At 36.5% G+C, this 19,429-nt stretch overlaps 2 protein-coding genes across 2 annotated transcripts; both read left to right on the forward strand.

Moving 5' to 3' along the window:
* Positions 1-497: 497 nt before the first annotated feature.
* On the forward strand, positions 498-3,756 carry trmt112 (tRNA methyltransferase activator subunit 11-2). Its single transcript, XM_067384281.1, has 4 exons — positions 498-716; positions 1,105-1,206; positions 1,380-1,472; positions 3,399-3,756. The coding sequence occupies exons 1-4, from the start codon at positions 564-566 to the stop codon at positions 3,495-3,497; spliced, it is 447 nt and encodes a 148-aa protein (XP_067240382.1). The 5' UTR covers positions 498-563; the 3' UTR covers positions 3,498-3,756.
* Positions 3,757-8,077: 4,321 nt separating this feature from the next.
* tgfb5 (transforming growth factor, beta 5) lies at positions 8,078-16,635 on the forward strand. Its single transcript, XM_067383177.1, has 7 exons — positions 8,078-9,682; positions 11,180-11,343; positions 11,558-11,690; positions 11,800-11,910; positions 12,362-12,539; positions 15,580-15,730; positions 15,958-16,635. Exons 1-7 carry the CDS (start codon positions 9,337-9,339, stop codon positions 16,114-16,116), a joined length of 1,242 nt encoding a protein of 413 aa, XP_067239278.1. The 5' UTR covers positions 8,078-9,336; the 3' UTR covers positions 16,117-16,635.
* Positions 16,636-19,429: the final 2,794 nt, after the last annotated feature.

Below are 19,429 nucleotides of genomic sequence, written 5' to 3' on the forward strand. Positions count from 1 at the left end.
CCAATAAATATCCCATTATAGTTCTTTGAACAAAATGCTGTAAAACAGTTCTAAAAAGACAATTTGAATGAACAGTGAATGTCAAAAGTGTTATACAATGATATCAAATCCTTGTTGTGTACATCAAATACTGTAATTTGTCATTTTAAACAGTTTGGTACACTTAAAAACATTTTGGCCTGCCTGACGATCTGCCTTCATAATTTTACCGCTTCTTGTCTGACAGTATGCCAGTGTTTTCTTGTTACCCAACAGCTATTATTAAAAATTATATTCAATTTTATTTCGGAGCTCCTAATTCACAAACATTGATCATTTAACACGGTTTTGAACGGGAAGTTTGAAATCAACATTCAAACCCACCAGAGAAACGCGTTTGTGTAATTATATTTTGAACACAACAATTCAAACACTAAGATATAGTCAGTTTCTACACAACGCTTTAAATAAATCTAGTCAGCTCTGAAATCACATCACAAGCGGAACCAAATACACCGCGCTCTGTTTCTCAGGGAGCTTGTTTTAGCGGTCGCACGCAGTCATCGCGATAAACGCATGTGGTTATGTTTGTAGTTCAACGCTTCTTTAATCATCAAATTTTCGTGCTTTGTTCCTGCAATATATCGCCACATACTGCCGAAATGAAGTTGTTAACGCATAACATGTTGACATCACATGTGAAAGGAGTGGTTAAAGGATACCCACTTATTATCAAGGTGAGATTGACGTATAGTGTTTTCATTACTGGTTAGAGTTTATTTCTCAGATGCACATCAATACAAAATGCAGCAGTAATTTATTAGCACTTAAAAGATTTTCTTGCGAACTCACCGCTCAGAATTTAAAGTTACAGAGAAGCTACTACATGTGCATGCTCATGTAACTTTTTTACCATAAAGATTTTAGGTTCAAAATAAGTGACTAATCGCTGTTTTGAAGTAGTCCTGCAGTGTGTCAAATGTTAAATGAATTGCCGTGAGCTAATAACAACTGTTTAAATGCAAAAATGTGTCAAATGGTTAGAAAAAATGTTGAATTTAGAGCATGTCACACTACTGTCACTGACAAATCTGAGTCTTGTTCTGTCATGGCTCGTGAATGAAGGCAACAGAAGTGAAAGTGAATGAGTTGGAGTTCAATGCTCAGTTTGTGAGCCGGATGATTCCTAAGCTGGAGTGGAGCGCCTTGATCCAGGCTGCAGAATGGGTGAGTGAAGATGCTGTGCTTTTTATGCAATTTTAATGATATTCATTAAGGATGGTGAATTTGCACAACCTTCCAGTGCTGTTTAGAAAGCAGGAGGTTTTTATCTGTGCATGATATAGTGGTATGAGCTGAAATTAGCATTGCACCACAATGCTGTTGTGTGTTTTTAACAGCTTGGACAATCTCAGGACCTGCCCAGCACACTCATACCAAACTATGAAAATGATGAGGAGTTTCTGCGCAAAGTTCACAGAGTTCTTCTGGAGGTGAGACACATTAGATGAACAACCTTTTTCAAAGAACCTAATTTACTGGACTAATATTTTCTTAATGCAGTTTCTTATGGACCATTTTCACATAAGCCGAGTTCAGACTGCACGATTTTCAAAGTAGTCGGGTCACTGTTCTTTTCACACTGCATGACTATCTTGGCCAGCATTCAGTCACTGCTGTGTTCACACTGCATGATGGATTGGCGACAGAAGGTTTCACACTGCGTGACTTTACAATAGGAAGAATCTCCGACAACTCTGTCTGGCACGCAAACTACGTTTCACAACCAAACACACGCGAGATGTGACAAGGAAACCACGCAAAATCAAGCGTGCAAGACCGGAGTTCTCACGTGAGACTGGGATTATTATTAAAAATGGTAGCCTGCAAGAAGCTTGCAGTACAAATTGCCTGTGCGCTGATTTGCAGTGAAAACAAGAAAAAGAAAAGAAGAATATGGAGGAGGAAATGGTTTTCATTTGCCCAATAGCAAAAGAAAAAAATCTGTAATGGGGTTTCTTTGACTTTCCAAAAGAGGAAAACAATTTCAAGAAATTGATTATGTTGGTCAAAAGAAAGAAAAATGTCAATTTTGAGTCAGTCCATCCATCCGTTGTATTAGAAACACTCATGCGGCAGCGTTAACTAATTTTCAAAAATGTTAATGTCTGTACACAAAGTACAGTGTTATACAGTCATGGTCAAATGTTGTGGCAGAGACGAATCTTTTACAAAGCTTGCTGCTTTAGTTGTTGCGGCGTTGATTCACATTGTTTCTAGATTATTGTTCAGAGTGACCAGATGCATTTTAAATAATTGCAAAAAGCTTCATTGGCCCAAAAAAATAAAAAAATAAATAAAAAATGTGAGTGAATCTGCAGCACGCAGCCTTTTGGACAACGCCCTGGTATCAAGAAGGACAGCACTTCTCTCCAAGAAAAACAGCAAGGACAGACTGAATTACAGAAGTACAATGATTGGACCTCAGAAGACTGCTGCAAAGTCATTTTCTCTGATAAACCCCCCTTCCGACTGTTTGGGAAAATCGACTGTCCAGAGAAGAAAAGGTGCGAGTCCTGTGTTGTGCCGGCAGTGAAGCATCCTGAGACCAAGTGTGGGGTTGCTTTTCATGCAAGCGAGTGGGCTCTTACAATTCTGCCCCAAAATCACTGCCAGGAATAAAGAATGGTACCAAAACATCCTGCAAAACTTCTCCCAATGACCCAGGAGCAATTTGGTTATGATCCGTACATTTTCCAGCATGATGGAGCACCACGTCACAAGGCAAGAGTGTTGATGAAGTGGCTCAGAGATCAGTACATTGAAATGTTGGATCTGTGGCCACGCAACTCCCCAGATATTAAACCCATAGAGAACCTGTGTCAGTCCTCAAAAAGAGAGTAGACAAGCAGAAGCCCACAAGTTGTGCCAATAAAGCAAGAATGGATCTCCATCAGTAAGGATTTGGCCCAGAAGCTGCCAACACCAAGAAGGGTCAACACTGTAAATATTTACTCTTTGCATATATTGATTGTTTTGCCAATAAAAGCCTTCAAAACGTGAGAATTACTTATTGTACAAGGTGAAAAAAATATACAAATACTGAAGAAGCAAACTTTGTGAAACAAAACTGTACATTACATTTTTAAAATATAAAAAACTAGATTTACAATGTTAATAACTGAAAGTGCATCATCACAGTCTGAATGAACTGGGTCCATTATTAAAAATACAGCACAAGCTCATATTTTCACACTTCTTTTTAACAGATTAAAACTCGATTTGTTTCTCATATTTTGTGCCGTTTTCTGTGATTGATTTGCTCTGTACAAACCCATTTTCACATAAACATTAAATGTTTTATTTAATGAAGTTTGCTGAAGGGAGTTAGTGCCTATAACAGTGTTCTGTCTTCACAGGTTGAGGTCATAGAGGGATGTTTACAGTGTCCTGAATCTGGCAGAGAGTTCCCCATCTCCAAAGGAGTTCCCAACATGTTACTCGATGAAGGCGAGTAGATCAAGCTGCTGCACGCATCCCAGAAGAGCTCTAGACTGTTTATTGGACCCAAATGTTTATTTTAGATATCTGGGGTGCCGTTTTCTTCAGAGGAGGATGGAAAATGTACCATAATCCATTAGTTATTATGATTTACACCATCATGTTCAATGTCTCTTTCCATTTGGTTACTATGAGAATTTACATTCTGTTGTTTCTGTCATTGTATGTTGTGCTTTGTAAAATATTAAATAAATTTGTATTAATTTACTCTTAATTCTACACTTAATTAAATGTACAAATCATCTTCTATTACTCATTGGTGTGACCTCGAAATAATAATTATCTTATATATATAAAATATGTATGTATTATTTATATATATATATATATATGTGTATATATATACATATATATACGTATATATATATATATGTATATGTATATATATATACATATATACTTATATATATTTATATATATAAAGATATAGAGAGATTTATATTTTTATTTATATATATTTATACATATATATATATACACATATACATATATATATACATATACACATATACATATATACATATATATATATACATATACACATATACATATATATATATAAACATATACATATATATACATATACACATATATATATATATATATACATACACATATATACACATATACATATATATATATATATATATACATATACATATATATACATATATATATATATATATACATACATATATATATATACACATATACATATATACATATATATATACATATACACATATACATATATATATACACATATACATATATATATATATATACATATACATATATATATACATATATATATACATACACATATATATATATATATACATATATATATATATATACACATATACATATATATATATATATACATATACACATATACATATATATACATATACACATATACATATATATATATACATATACATATATATATATATATATATATATACATATACATATATATATATACATATACATATATATATATATATATATATATATACACATATACATATATATACACATATATATATATATATATGTATATATGTATATGTGTATATGTATATATATGTATATGTATGTATGTATGTATGTATATATAATGTGTATATATATAATATATATGTATGTATGCATGCACATACATATATACACACACACATATATGTGTGTGTGTGTATATATGTATATGTGTGTTATATGTTTCATATTTGATTACAGAAATTGATATGAAATGACGCTTATTTATCTCTAAATTGTGAGGCTTTTATATAGACCCGATGTGTTTTATATTCATATTTAATCAACGTCTTAAAATTTGCCATAGTTGTTTTTTTTTTTTTTTTTTTTACATGATACTATACTTAAATTTATGTATCATGGAATTCTATGAAGTACCTTAGAATACCATAAAAACTCCATAATGTGATTATAGTAGTCATTCAGTACCATAGCATTTCCATTTGATGTCAGCTCTGTGCTTGCTTGAAATGATCTAGGTCAGCTTTAGTAGTTTCTTGGAACAAACTGTGCCAAAGACTTTCATATCGCACAGCAAGCTCTGGGAGCAAGATGACGTGGCAAGGCAGGGACTATATTTAGTTTCAGGGAGGTGGAAGGAAAGAAACGGGATAAGCTGTTTTCGAGGTCTCTATTTTTAAATCTTATATTGCAATACCGCAACTAACCACCAGAGCGACCTTTCATCCATCCGCGGCCGCCTGATGGCGCTCGAGACTCCGCATCCACGTCAGATTATTACACGTTTCCTCTGATCCCAGATCAAATGTTGAATTCATGTTTGAACAAGAAAATAGTTGGAATGATTAAAAAAATTCCAGCCCTCTGGCGTCTTTTTTTTGGTGGGGGTTTCTAATATGTCGTTTCTCCAAGGCTTCTGGTGTTTTATACCTTCTGCCTTCACTTGAAGTTCAATTACAGCCCTCTCAGCCAAACTATAATAATGTCATAATGGAGAGGTGGAGAGAGCAGCTACAAAGCTGTTTTTGAAAGATTAACGATCATGTAGATGCTGAACTGTAATTAAAAATGAGAAGAAAGATAGGGAGTGGAAGTAAAGGAAGGAAGGGTGTACCTAAAATGAAAGGATGGGAAAGCTTAGATTGAGGCCTTGGATATCTATCATTTCTCTCCAGGAAACAAAATGGAAGGTGAAATTAATATCCAGTAAATCTATTTTAAATGTGTCCAGTGGGTATTTTTTTAAATGGGTCTGTTAAATGCATGATGGAAAATATTGGATTAGAAAAGCACATTGTCTTATTTCCAAGGTAAACAATTTAAGAAACAGTCGGTCAGTAATTTCATCCTGCAGTGGTGGATATTTGACTATTTGTAAAGATTTTTGGGAAACACTATTGCCAAGGAAAGGTTCCAAAAAAATGTCACCATTGTTATGCAATAAAGGCGTCTGGAAAAGGCCGTCTGAGAAATACTGACATAACATTTCACAGGAAAACTGCTAAATAGACTTTGTTTTGGTCGCTTTTTAGAATAACACTACCAAACGTTATTACTTTATTATATTATTTATATAATGCCTAACAGGGTTATCTATTAGGTTATTTAAAATGCATTAAACGTGTTCAAACTGTGAAGAACATGTTTTATATTTCTGGATCAGTTCATTTGGATATTTTTGTCGTGATTAAATGTCCAGATTGTGTAACTGTCTGGAGATAGTAAAAAAAAAATCTTATTAAAAGACTAAAATCCTTGAAAAAGAAAATGTTTATATATAAGTTTGAAATATTTATTTCTTACACAATAAACACAAGGTGATTCAGCTTTAAATAGTGCCGGCAAATCAATTAATTGCATCTAACACACATATGTATCTATTTAATTTTTACAAACTTTTATGTTAGATGTGATTTATCGATTTGACAGCACTACTTGTAAAATATTTTTAATGTTTGAGATGTTTTTGTTGTTGACCAAATTAAAGTCAGTGTGGCATAACCAACATGCATGAAGTCATTTTGTTTTTTGCGTGAAAATCACAAAAAGGAGATATATTGAACATTTTATGACATTTTTTTAATGTTATATTTTAAGGTGAAAAGGAACAACCCTAACAAAACTAATAATTAATGACACGAAAATTCCTGGTATTTATGAAAATATTATTTACCTTAAAGTTTGTTAAAGTTGTGTACACCTCAAATGTACTGAATTTGCAAAGAATGTTTCCTCAATTACTCAATTTCACCAGTTGACTTGAGTCATTCACAGAAATGGTTAATTATATTTCTAAGAACTTGACACATTTAACTTTATGTTGTGTTCGGGTCATTTTGACCCGGAGAGGATTTTCTTTTTCCAGAAAATGTAAATGTCATTGGACTAAAAATGACAGATTTGCTCACACAGGGTACAACTACTTTCCCAAAATTCTTGGATAATTTCTGTACTTTTTGGTCATTTTTTCCCCCACCTTGTTACACTTGTGGAGTTCCCAGTCAAAAATGATCGGCCTACAAAAAATTGCTTTTAAAAATGCTTGTTATGGCATTATCACCAACCATTGGATTTTGTCAACTGGTTTTCTGTCAATTAGGGCAGTTTTTTTTTTTTTTAAACCAACTGATCGTAGGCCTGATTGATCTGAGCTTATAATCCATCGAAAATGAATGGGGGAGATCGAAAATAAGAGAAACATTTAATGTTCAGAAACATGTTCATCATGTTCATTATCCTCAGATCAATGAGGCCTACGATCAGTCAGTTTCAAAATTAAATACAAAACCTGTCCTAACTGCAAAGAAAACAAGTTGACAAAAAGATTGAATCCATTATTAGGTAAAAAAAAAAAAAAAAAATAGCATAACAAGGGATTTATAAGCTATTATTTTATAGGCCGGAAACACCACAAGTGTGACTTTTTTGTACAAAATAAAAGCGTTTCAAAACAAACTTACTGGTTAAACATTAAAGCACACTAGTGTGATAAACAGTGCACTTTTTTACCATATTTTGTTAAATATTGTCAAAGTTATCCAAAAAAACTGAGGTGCATAAGCTCAGATCAATGAGGCTTCGATCAATCAGGTCCAAAAACAAAAGCAAACCCTGTCCTCAGTGAAAGAAAACACGGTGACCAAAATACTGAATCCAATATTTGGTGATAATATAGCAGAACGAGCGATTTACAAGCAATTTTTAAAATGACCAGGAACATCAAAGGTGTTTTCAACACAGCATAAGAGTTCAAATTAGGTTTCAAAAAGATTTCTCCATTTTATCTTCTCAGACATCTTATTTTTTCATTCAGCCGTTTAGTTCTCACTATGTCTCTCTTTGTCCTTTCCCCTCTCTCTCTCTCTCCCTCCCTCCCACACACACACAGCTGCTCTCTGTTTTTTCTTCCTCTCAAAACTTCAGAAAACATTAGGGACTTGTTTTGTTGAAGAGATGTTTTTAGCTCTGAAAGCCAAAGGGGGTTGTGTTTTTAAGTACAGCCGAGTAGTTAAGTTCACACCTTCAAAGACGCTCTTTGACTTCTGACATTTTTGTTGATGGTCTTGTCATTTTTGTCGTTTTTTTCCCCCCTCTCTCCTTTGAAATGGATTATTCTTCGCAAAAGATGTATTCTGGTAGGCCAAGCCTAGACTAGCATTTTCTCATTTTGTTTATATTAAATCCAGTTCAACTTTGAGCTGCTGGAGACAGTCAGTCTTTGTCATGGGATAATTGAATTTTCCTAAAGCAATTTCAAGGGCTTGATTGAACATTTGGATGGCAGATCTGCATCTCGACTCAAGGCTGTAAGAAAAGAGAAATAAAATCTGACCTGATCTCTTATAGTTATCATGGGAAAGGAGCTGGAGAGTCACTTTAAAAGAAACACTAGTGGTCCTCACTAAAGCTCCAAGACAAACCACAAGAATTCAAAGCAGCACTTGGAGTTTCTCTCTGAATCATTGGATACCAGACGAGCATGAGGAACTGTTCTGTTTATTACCTTACCGGTAAATACTTAAAATCCTGGGAAGCATGATGGAAAGACTGTGTTTATTGATTCCATAGAGATTCATATTATTGGGATGTTCTTTAATAATGGACAATTGTATTATGCTAGTCATTACAACATGCACAGAAGTCAGGCCAATATTTCACATTTGCTTTACCTGAGGTAGCTCAGGCAGGGTGTGAATTACGGAGGGAACATAAAGTCCAAACAAACGGTTGGAGGTTTTAGAAAGTACTTCTAGCCCTACTAAACTATTTAAATACAATATACTTTCCAAAAAAAAGGCTTCTCAAACATTTTAGTGATCACAAAGCCTAGCTATAACGTCCAAAAAAGGCACTCACAAACTGAAATATAACTAGAGCTACAAAACATAGTGCTTGTTTGCCTTTATTGTATATTTATTTTACCTGTAGATTACAAAAACGCTGTTTTAAAAGGGTTTAAAGACATTCATCGACACCAAAATAATTCGATTTACGCACGACGTACCTTCAACGAATTCGCGTCGAAAAACATTCCTTTAGAAAAAACTGACCTCCTTGAAATAGACTATACGAGTGCATAAATTATATGTCAGGCAGTGTATGAGGAGGTAAAAGCTCCTATCTGACAGCAGAGGAGCTCATTCACCTGGTGAACACAGAGCGCGAGCAGCGCAGCCTACGCACTTTGGGTTTGTCCCATTGCAAGAGACGCGCTCAGTGCGCGCGCTCCCCGAGGACATCCAGAGGACCGGGCGTTAGAGGAGCGCTTCCGACCCTCTCATCTGTCAATCAACCATGTGGTTCATCAATCTAACTTTGCTCGTTCTCAAACTATCCGTGTCTGCGGAAGGATTCTCCACGTGCCAGTCCTACAACTTGGACGACCACAAATCCAAAAGGATCGAGGCGGTGCGCGGGCAGATTCTGAGCAAGCTACGCATCCGGAGTCCACCGGATCCCGAAGCCAGCACGACACCGTCGGTACCGGTGGAGGTGATGTTACTTTACAACAGCACGAAGGAACTGCTGAAGGAGCGCGCACGCCAGGCCGAAGCCGCGTGCGAGCGTGAGAGCAGCGAGGAGGACTATTATGCCAAAGAGGTGCAGCGGGTCAATATGATGCCACTGCGCACAGATACGAGTGAGTGATATGAATTTTTCTGAAATGGCTTATTAATACACCATTTAAAGAATGCATTGGGCTCTGGATGTGTAATTAAACCTTCATTCTAGTGAATCATTTAGTTTGGCCATCCGATTTGGGTGTTTAAAAAAAGCATTTAAAGGAGATCATTATTCACTAGATTGACTGAAAATCGCATGAAACATTGTCAAGAACATTCCTGTTATATTTCACCCCAAAACAAAAGAAATAAGGAAATTACAATGTACACTGTAATGTAAATGTATAATTAATCTATACTCATTACCATAATTACTATGCATATTACCTATTCCATATTGTAATATTAGTGTGTGTGTGTATAAATAGGTAGGTAGGTAGTGGTAGTATTTATTATTGCCTTTTTATGACCAATAAGATGCACATTAATTACCTAAAATGCATTATTGTTAGCAATGCAACGATATATGGGCCAATAATCGGTCTCGGCCGATAGCCGATGGTGTGAAAATTCACCTTTATAGGCCGATACCGATTACTGGCCGATATATCAGTGCATCACTAACAAGTTATAGCTGATAGTCAGGGCCGATATATCCTGTCAATTAAAAGAGGGCAGAAAAATGCTAAGAAACCAGTTTGATGTTCAATATTAACAGTAATTCTATGAATTAATAACATTCAGAAAGTTAATGTGCGTTGTCAATAATTTGAGTAATTCGTTTATGTTTATAACTGATAGCAGTTACTCTGAAACAAGTTAATGAAATGGAGAGAATAAAGTTTTTTATTTGCATTTCTTTCAAAATGTAATAATTAAAAATATAATGATATAATTATTAATTATAATGAAATGATCATTCATTTAAAAGAAGGTATAAAAGGCAGAACCACCAAACTATCGGTATCATTATCGGCAGATATCCCTCTGAATTATCGGTGTAGGTGGAGAAATTTAGTATCGGTATCATTGTCCAATAACCGATATGCAGAACTGATTTTCAGTTTTTTTTTTTTTTTTTTTTTTGATGCAGTAATAACTACATGATCATTAGATAACAACAGTATTTATAATATTTATGCAAATTTGTTTTGTAATCTAAATGGACACAAACTTATTTTTGTTTGTTTGAATACATTAAGTTATTTTTCTTGAAGAAAAAGTGAATATCTGTATAAAATATTGATCAAATAAACTAATCACCATAAAAATGAACGGGAATTACAAAAAAAAGATACTAAGTACATTGTGCTAATGATAATTTTGGGAGTACAATGTGCTTAATGTATCCAACAGCCATTAAATATAGTGTACCTACAATATACAGCTTTGTTGCTAATAATAAGTCAGCTAAAGTTCAGTGAGGCTTCTGAGAGGCTGAAAGGGGTTAGTCATTACATCTGCCGTTTTGGCACTAAAGCAAGTTTTATTTCCTTGAGGTTGACCCTCTGAAAACCACGCACAGACCACAAAGTGTAAATAAGGCCAAAGTGAATCCTGCCTTTGTTCCACAGACTCAATCAACCCGCTTCCTCAGAGCCCGTATTTCAGGATAGTGGGCTTCGACGTCACCAACGTGGAGCGAAATTCCAGTACTTTGGTCAAAGCAGAATTTCGCATCTTCAGAGCTCCAAACCCACAGGCGCGCACCACAGAGCAGCGCGTGGAAATATACCAGGTAAGAGGAGCGCCTGTGGTTTTTCCAGACAAAAGGCTTGAGCTGTTCCAAAGACGAGCAGTGAGTCTGTACTGTAGTGACAGCAACTGCACGGGTTTGATTCATCACATTTGCATGATGTGTTTTCATGCCATACAGTGCAAGAAATAGAGCAGCAGATGAATGAATGGGTAAGTCAAATAAGCTTGTGGTTTGTTTCCCTTCACACCCACAGATTCTCAAATCTGACGATGTGACGGCAGCGTCTCAGAGGTACATCGACTCCAGAACAGTAGAGCCTCGAGCCAAGGGGGCGTGGCTTTCCGTCGACGTCACAGAGACTGTGAAGGAGTGGATGGCGTTCAGAGGTCAGTGGGTTCATCCAGAAGTTTCAACGTATACTTACTGCTTGATGAAGCAGAGGAGGTTGTGAAATGTTTACTTCTCTGGGAAAAATAATCTCTTTTTCCCTCTTAGAGAGAAATCTTGGGCTCAAGATCAGCGTTCACTGTCCTTGCTGTACATTCGTCCCCTCCACAAACAATATTGTCCCTAACAAGAGTGAAGAGTTGGAAGCCAGATTTGCAGGTCATTTTCTCATGTTTCTCGAAATGTTTTATTTGATTTATCTGTCCTATAAAGTTAAATGCTTAAAGTTACACTTAAAAAGTACACTAAAAAAATCCTGGGTTAAAAACAACCCAAGTTGGGTTGAAAATGGACAAACCCAGCGGTTGGGTTAAATGTTTGCCCAACTTGCTGGGCAGTTTTATTTAACCCAATTATTGTTTAAAAATTACTAATGGCTTAAAATGAACCCCAAAGAATCGGTTGAATATTATTATGAATATTATTGCATTAGATAAAAATATCAAACACAGAAAGCTTCATCACAAAGAAAGTTTAAAACAATAAATACATTGTTCAAAGATGAAAAGGGATACTTTCTATTTGTTAAATGTTAGCGAAACAGTAATGTCATTGTAAAAACTCTGGCATCATTTGATGTTATTGATATTTTGGATCGATTCCTTCCCAGGCATTGATGACGACCTTATAAAGCAGAACAGAAGACCAGGTGTGACTAAAGGACAGATTGAATTTAGCACAAAAACCCCCCATTTGATACTAACCCTGCTGCCTACTGACCGCCTGGACAGCCCTGCCAAGAAAAACCGCAAGAAGAGATCAGCAGCAGACACTTCAATATGCTCACGGTACAGAGAGAGAGCTCAAGTGTGTGTGTTTGAAGATGTTTTTATAATTATTTTCTCTAGAATACTTAATTCTGATTAAGAATCAGATGTTTAGGGTTTCAAGCACTTAGCGCTGAAACCCTATTGTAATTTTTAAAATGTCCAAGGATCAGCATTCTCCCATAAAAGTGATCAGGGAGACCAAACCGTAAGTCGTAGAGACTTGAAACTTTGAGGGCTGGTAGTACTCACACTCACTAGATGCATGATCAGATTCCTTGTTCTGGTGAAACATGAAAAAATACTTCCGCGAACTAGTCCAAGGTTTTTGGCCCGATCGGAACCAAACCAGTGCAGCAAGATCTGATTGTCAATAATTATCAAAAAAAGTTGAAATTTCGATTCACAGTCTCTAAGGGCCACCAAAAAGTTCAAAGTGGGTGGAGCCACTTATATACTTATACACTCGTGAACGTAATGACGGGGGTATGTTCACACCTAAGAGCCCATTCTGTGGTCGCGTGAAAAAGGACAAAGCGACTGGCCACTTAGTGGCACTATAATGGATGAAAATGGCTATTACTACTTCACTGTTAGTCACATTGACTTGAAAATTGGCATACAGTGTCTTTGTCCAAGGTGCCATGATTGTTTATGAGGACACTGACGCATCTCAAAAAACATGTCCGCCATCGGCCAATGAAATTTGAGCAGCTATCAGACAAGATTAACAGAGGCCGATCTAAACGAAACTCGCTGAGCCTGTTTGACTCACGGCCCTAGAGGCCTGGGAGAAATTCAAAAGAAATTGAACCTTCACGATTTTCACGTGCGAAAAAGATTGTGTATCGCGCAATTTTTCGCACACACCCACAACATTCATACCACATGGTAGAACTCCTTATTCTGAGCAACTTTGCCTCTAGGATCATTCATTAAATATCTGAGTTTATTTCAAAAACCAACTTTGGCGAACTAGTCCTAGGTCTTTGGCTTAGCCTCGATAACTTTTAAAAAGCTTTATAAACCATAGGGTAAATTGCCTGTATTTGCTGTAAATGGTCTTTTCCATCTATGACTGAGATGGTTACAGGCTTGTTAATTAAAACAAACCTTTTTACACATGTGCTTAAGGGTGTTTTCACACCTATGGATCGCTTGTTTTGTTCCGAAACAGGGACTAAATTTGTTACAATGTTGCTTTTTTTCTTGGTTCGGTTCGCTTTCACATGGCAAAATTTCAAAGCGTACCAAAATGCGTTAAGGTAAGTCACATGGGAGTAAAACTGTCCTCTTATTGGTCAGAATTTTCTCTGCGTCATCCATCAAAATAATGATTGACAAGTTCGCTCCATGAGTTTATTGTGGCTGTATTTGTAACTGTCCAGACACACACAAACACTTTATAAATGTAGCCGTCTCTCCCGCAGTTAATTCATATTTGCTGCGGCAAATTCAAACCCGCGCTCTTTCTCTCTCTCTCCGTCTCTGGATTTCCCAGCGCTGTCTGGTAGGCGACCTGTTGTCCGTGTGTCTGTCGAGAGAGGCCATTTGAATTTTATAATGAAGCAGAGCGGGAATTGAGACTTCGTCGGGACAGCATTCTTGCACGGAGAAGTGTAATTTCACACCAGAGGCGATCGTTGGCTTTCAGATATTGTAAATGTGCTCACTCACAGAATCAGACATTACTGATTTTTATATCATATTTTCCGTTATGAAAATGATATAATTTGGTTCGTTGGTCCGTTAACTGGGTCGATTGCTTTCACATCTCAAGCGAACCGCTCCAGAGTTCGTTTGAAAGCGTACCGAGACCACCTCTTCAAGCAGGTCTCGGTACGCTTGTTTGGTCCGCTTTTGGTGCGCACCCGAGTGCGATTGCTGCTTTCCCACCTGCCCAAACGAACCGCACCAAAGGGGCAAACGAACTCTGGTACGATTCAACCGAACTAAATGTGGCAGGTGTGAAAGCACCCTAAAGGCCTTAAAGCACTTGAACCGATAACTGCTGCTCACAAATCAATTTTGAGTTTATATCTTGCAATTCTGAACTGAGATTTTAACTCCCAACTGCGAGTTATAAAGTTTAAATTGTGAGCTTCTATTATGTTCCTTGCCATCGCACATTTAAAGCTAAATTGTGCAACTCAAAATGGATTTTAGTATAAAAACAGGTGCAAAAAAAAAAGTTTTAATAGCTTTGAAGGATTTTTGTATTAAGCTTAATATACAGTAATTGATAAGCGTAAACCTTTGATAGATGTCTAGAAGCTCAAAAGTATCCAGTTAATGCAAGAAAACAGAACACTGCTTGAAAAGCAAGGAACCAATAAGAGACTCATAGAGCCAGATGAGATCGATCCTAATGTGTGTGCATGTAAAACAGATTCTATTGCATCACACACCCACAGAACGCATGCAGCGACTCGCCCAGGGAGTGTCATGTCTGATACGCAGAATTCATCTCGTCTGTTCTGGAAGTAAATGCTCTTTTAATGAGTGTTTGTTATGTGAAGTGCTTCCTCTGTGCTAAGCAACATAGAAATGGTCATTAGAGCCACATTTATGTCAAATCAGAGTTTGTTGCAGGAATCAGTCAGGAAACTTGGACAAAACTGGACAGCAACTACTAAAAGGGATAGTTCACCCAAAAGTGAAAACTCTGTCATCGTTTACTCACCCTCATGTTATTTCAAACGGGCTTACTTTCTTTCACCGAGCACAAAATGTGATTTTTATTAAAAGAATATCCTGCACACTTTATTCAGTACAATAAAAGTCTCCAAAATAAAGCTATTGCATGACTTCAGAAGACTTTGAATATTGCACAAAAGTCATGTGGTCTACTTTTATGTTGCTTTTGCTTTCCATTCATTGTAACAGTATATAAAAGAGTGGCTAGAACATGAACACAATTTGTTCTTTATTAGGAATAAAGCCATGCATGTTTGGAATGACATGAGTGTGAGTGTAAATGATGGCCAAATCTTCCTTTTTAGTTAAACTGCTCTTTTAACACACCATAATGCACTGAAACAAATCATTTTACCTCTTCCAGGACCGATCAGGGTTGCTGTCTGAGGTCTCTGTATATTGATTTCCGCCGGGACTTGAACTGGAAGTGGATCCACGAGCCGAAAGGTTACAAAGCAAATTTCTGCGCGGGGAACTGTCCTTACTTATGGAGTGCAGACAACCACTACAACATGGTAAATATCAATCAGACTGTGCATGCATAGAAAAAAAAAGGGCAGTTAAGTGTTGGATGTTGTGTAATGGATGACGATTATAGGTATATCCCAAACAGGTTAAATAACTACAGTAAAATTAAACTTGTGCACTTGATTGTTGAATGGTAGATTAATTCTGAAATGCTGCATTTAGATGTTGGTGTCCATGTCTAAGTACAGTGTTTCTCTGTCTGTTTTCCCTTTAGATTCTCCCGTTGTATAATAAAATGAATCCAGAAGCATCAGCATCTCCATGCTGTGTTCCCCAGGACCTGGAGCCCCTCACCATTGTTTATTTCCTAGGCCGAACCCCCCGTGTGGAACAGCTCTCCAACATGGTGGTCCGGTCCTGCAAGTGCCGTTGATTCAGCTGAGAGAGAAAAGACAGAGATCTCAGATGTGGGACAGAAAACAGGTGGATGAGAGGAGAGCAAAGACATATAACTCACATCTTAAATGGATAGTTCACCCAAAAATGAAAAAAAAATTCCATCATCATTTACTCACCCTCATGCCATTCCAAACTTGTATGCATTTCTTTTTTCTGCAGAACACAAAAGATATTTTGAAGAATGTTGGACTCTTAGACATTCCTCAAATTATGTTCCACAGAACAAAGAAAGTCATAGAGAATTTTAACTTTTGGGTGAACTATTCCTTCACACTTGTACGGATGAGAAATAGCATATAATCATTCATCAAGCATCTTCAATACAGGGACCAAAACCTCCTGCATTAGCCACAGTGTAATAAATAAGCTTTTTTGACTAGTATCTTCTGGTATTCTCAGTATCGCAACAGTGACAAACACAATATACGACAGCAGTGCATCCTTTTTAGATTTTTTATGAAGTTTACTGTAGATCGGTTTATATTTTTGGAATTTGCAAATGTAAATAGTTTTTTTTTGTTATGTTCATATGTGTTTATATGCTAAATACAATAAATTTTGATTATGTAATATTTTGTGGCTTTTTTAAAATCATATTTATGTTTATCCACATTATTTTTCAAAACGGAAGTAAGGCGTCTTCTGTGAATGTGTGAGACTTAAGATTTATTAGCCGCTATAGGAAAATAAGGAGACTTATATCAAAGCGTAATAAACTGTAAAACTGTTTGCTATACAAACCAGTGTTTATAATTAAAGGTTTAGTTCACTTTAAAGAAAGTGTAACGCCTCTCGCAGTTCAAAATGTTATGCTACATCCTACACCTTCCGTATTTGACTTACAAAAAAGCTTAACTGACGGGATGTTTAAAGGTTCCCTAGAACCAGTTTTTACAAGATGTAATATAAGTCTAAGGTGTCCGCTGAATGTGTCTGAAGTTTCAGCTCAAAATACCCCATAGATTTTTTTGAATAAATTTTTTAACTGCCTATTTCGGGGCATCATTAAATATGCACCGATTCAGGCTGCGGCCCCTTTAAATCGCACGCTCCCTGCCCCATGAGCTCTCGACGATAATACAGTGCATTTACAAAGTTCACACAGCTAATATAACCCTCAAATGGATCTTTACAAGATGTTCGTCATGTATACTTCATGCATGCGTCCGATCATGTGAGTATAGTATTTATTTGGATGTTTACATTTGATTCTGAATGAGTTTGATAGTGCTCCGTGGCTAAAGCTAACATTTCACACTGTTGGAGAGATTTATAAAGAATGAAGTTGTGTTTATGAATTATACAGACTGCAAGTGCGATGGCTCTCGTCTCTGTGAATACAGCAGAAACGATGGTAACTTTAACCACATTTAACAGTACATTAGCAACATGCTAACGAAACATTTAGAAAGACAGTTTACACATATCACAAAAAAATAACATGATATCATGGATCATGTCAGTTATTATTGCTCCATCTGCCATTTTTTGTTGTTGTCCTTGCTTGCTTACCTAGTCTGATGATTCAGCTGTGCACATCCAGACGTTAATACTAGCTGCCCTTGTCTGATGCCTTGAACATGGGCTGGCATATGCAAATATTGGGGGCGTACATATTAATGATCCCGACTCTTACGTAACAGTCTTTGTTGAGATTCGCCTGTTTTCCGGAGGTCTTTTAAACAAACGAGATTTATATAAGAAGGAAGAAGCAATGAGTTTGAAACTCAATGTATGTCATTTCCATGTACTGAACTCTTGTTATTCAACTATGCCAAGGTAAATTCAATTTTTGATTCTAGGGCACCTTTAAACTCAGGTACCAGGTGTCAACAGGTGTCATCATCGTACAGTCTACATGCATGTTGCATGTAGACTGTATGATGATGACACCTGTTGACTCATAGGCAACGATGAAAGTTTCTATAGAAGAATAAATCAGCATGCGCTAGTTGTAGTTTTTATGTGTGCTGAAAAAAAGGAAGCGGTGAAAGAAGAAGGGAAAAGAGCTTGAAGTAAGCAGTTTTAGGTTTTAGCGCCATGTCGCGTTGATTTTATGTCGCATTTTTATTGGCTGGTCGGTAGACGTAGGTTGTAGCAGCAAACACACGGTGCGGTGATCATGCTGAATTTCTAACATTGTCATAAAATGATCGTAGGCTATCTTTGTTCGCAAGACCGGGAAAACAGCCGCCTTTTAAAGGGTTAGTTCACCCAAAAATGAAAATAATGTCATTTATTACTCACCCTCATGCCGTTCCACACACATAAGACCTTTGTTAATCTTCGGAACACAAATTAAGATATTTTAGTTGAAATCCGAGGTCTTCATAGAGAGCAATGACATTTCCTCTCTCAAGATCCATACAGGTACTAAAAACATTTTTTAATCGGTTCATGTGAGTACAGTGGTTCAATATTAATATTATAAAGCGACGAGAATATTTTTGGAGCACCAAAAAAACAAAATAACGACTTATTTAGTGATGGCCGATTTCAAAACACTGCTTCAGGAAGCATCGGAGCACAAATGAATCAGTGTAGCGAATCATGATTCGGATCGCGTGTCAAACTGTCAACGGCTGAAATCACATGACTTTGGCGCTCCGAACAGAAGATTCGATACACTGATTCATTATGCTCCGATGCTTCCTGAAGCAGTGTTTTGAAATCGGCCATCACTATATAAGTCGTTTTTTTTTTGGCGCACCAAAAATATTCTCATCTCTTTATAATCTTAATATTGAACAACTGTTCTCACATGAACTGATTTAAATATGTTTTTAGTACATTAATGGATCTTGAGAGAGGAAGTGTCCATTGCTTTCTATGAAGGCCTCACTGAGGCATCGGATTTCAACTAAAATATCATAATTTGTGTTCCGATGATTAACGAAGGTCTTACGGGTGTGGAACGGCATGAGGGTGAGTAATAAATGACATTATTTTCATTTTGGGGTGAACTAACCCTTTAAATTTGCAAAAGGCAGTGCCTGTTCTTACCTGAAATATAAGGTCAGCAGAATTTTATCAAAAGTGTACATTTATATTTATTCATTACACGGCCCAGCGAGTGGCCTACTCTCAAGGTTTTTACTTTTTTTCTCTCCAAACGATAAATGTGTGGTCTGCACTCATTGAAAATGCAGGTTTGACTAGTGGATTCACCAGCCAGATGCGGTTCGAGGTTAGAAAATCTCCGACGTAAACAGGATGTGAACAATTTCCAGACACCGGCCACTCACGGAACGCCAAATTTAAACGCTTGGGTTCAGGGTTTGTGGTGA

The sequence above is a fragment of the Chanodichthys erythropterus genome, chromosome 1, assembly GCF_024489055.1.
Source record: "Chanodichthys erythropterus isolate Z2021 chromosome 1, ASM2448905v1, whole genome shotgun sequence".
NCBI classification, from domain to species: Eukaryota; Metazoa; Chordata; class Actinopteri; order Cypriniformes; family Xenocyprididae; genus Chanodichthys; species Chanodichthys erythropterus.

Bases quoted from the DNA above. Each gene is read 5' to 3' on its own strand.
- trmt112 (XM_067384281.1), top strand. From the start codon at position 564: ATGTTTGTAGTTCAACGCTTCTTTAATCATCAAATTTTCGTGCTTTGT. The intron at 717-1,104 runs GTGAGATTGACG...TCGTGAATGAAG, and splicing joins GATACCCACTTATTATCAAG to GCAACAGAAGTGAAAGTGAA. The intron at 1,207-1,379 runs GTGAGTGAAGAT...TGTTTTTAACAG, and splicing joins TGATCCAGGCTGCAGAATGG to CTTGGACAATCTCAGGACCT.
- tgfb5 (XM_067383177.1), top strand. From the start codon at position 9,337: ATGTGGTTCATCAATCTAACTTTGCTCGTTCTCAAACTATCCGTGTCT. The intron at 11,344-11,557 runs GTAAGAGGAGCG...TCACACCCACAG, and splicing joins AGCGCGTGGAAATATACCAG to ATTCTCAAATCTGACGATGT. The intron at 12,540-15,579 runs GTACAGAGAGAG...TACCTCTTCCAG, and splicing joins GACACTTCAATATGCTCACG to GACCGATCAGGGTTGCTGTC.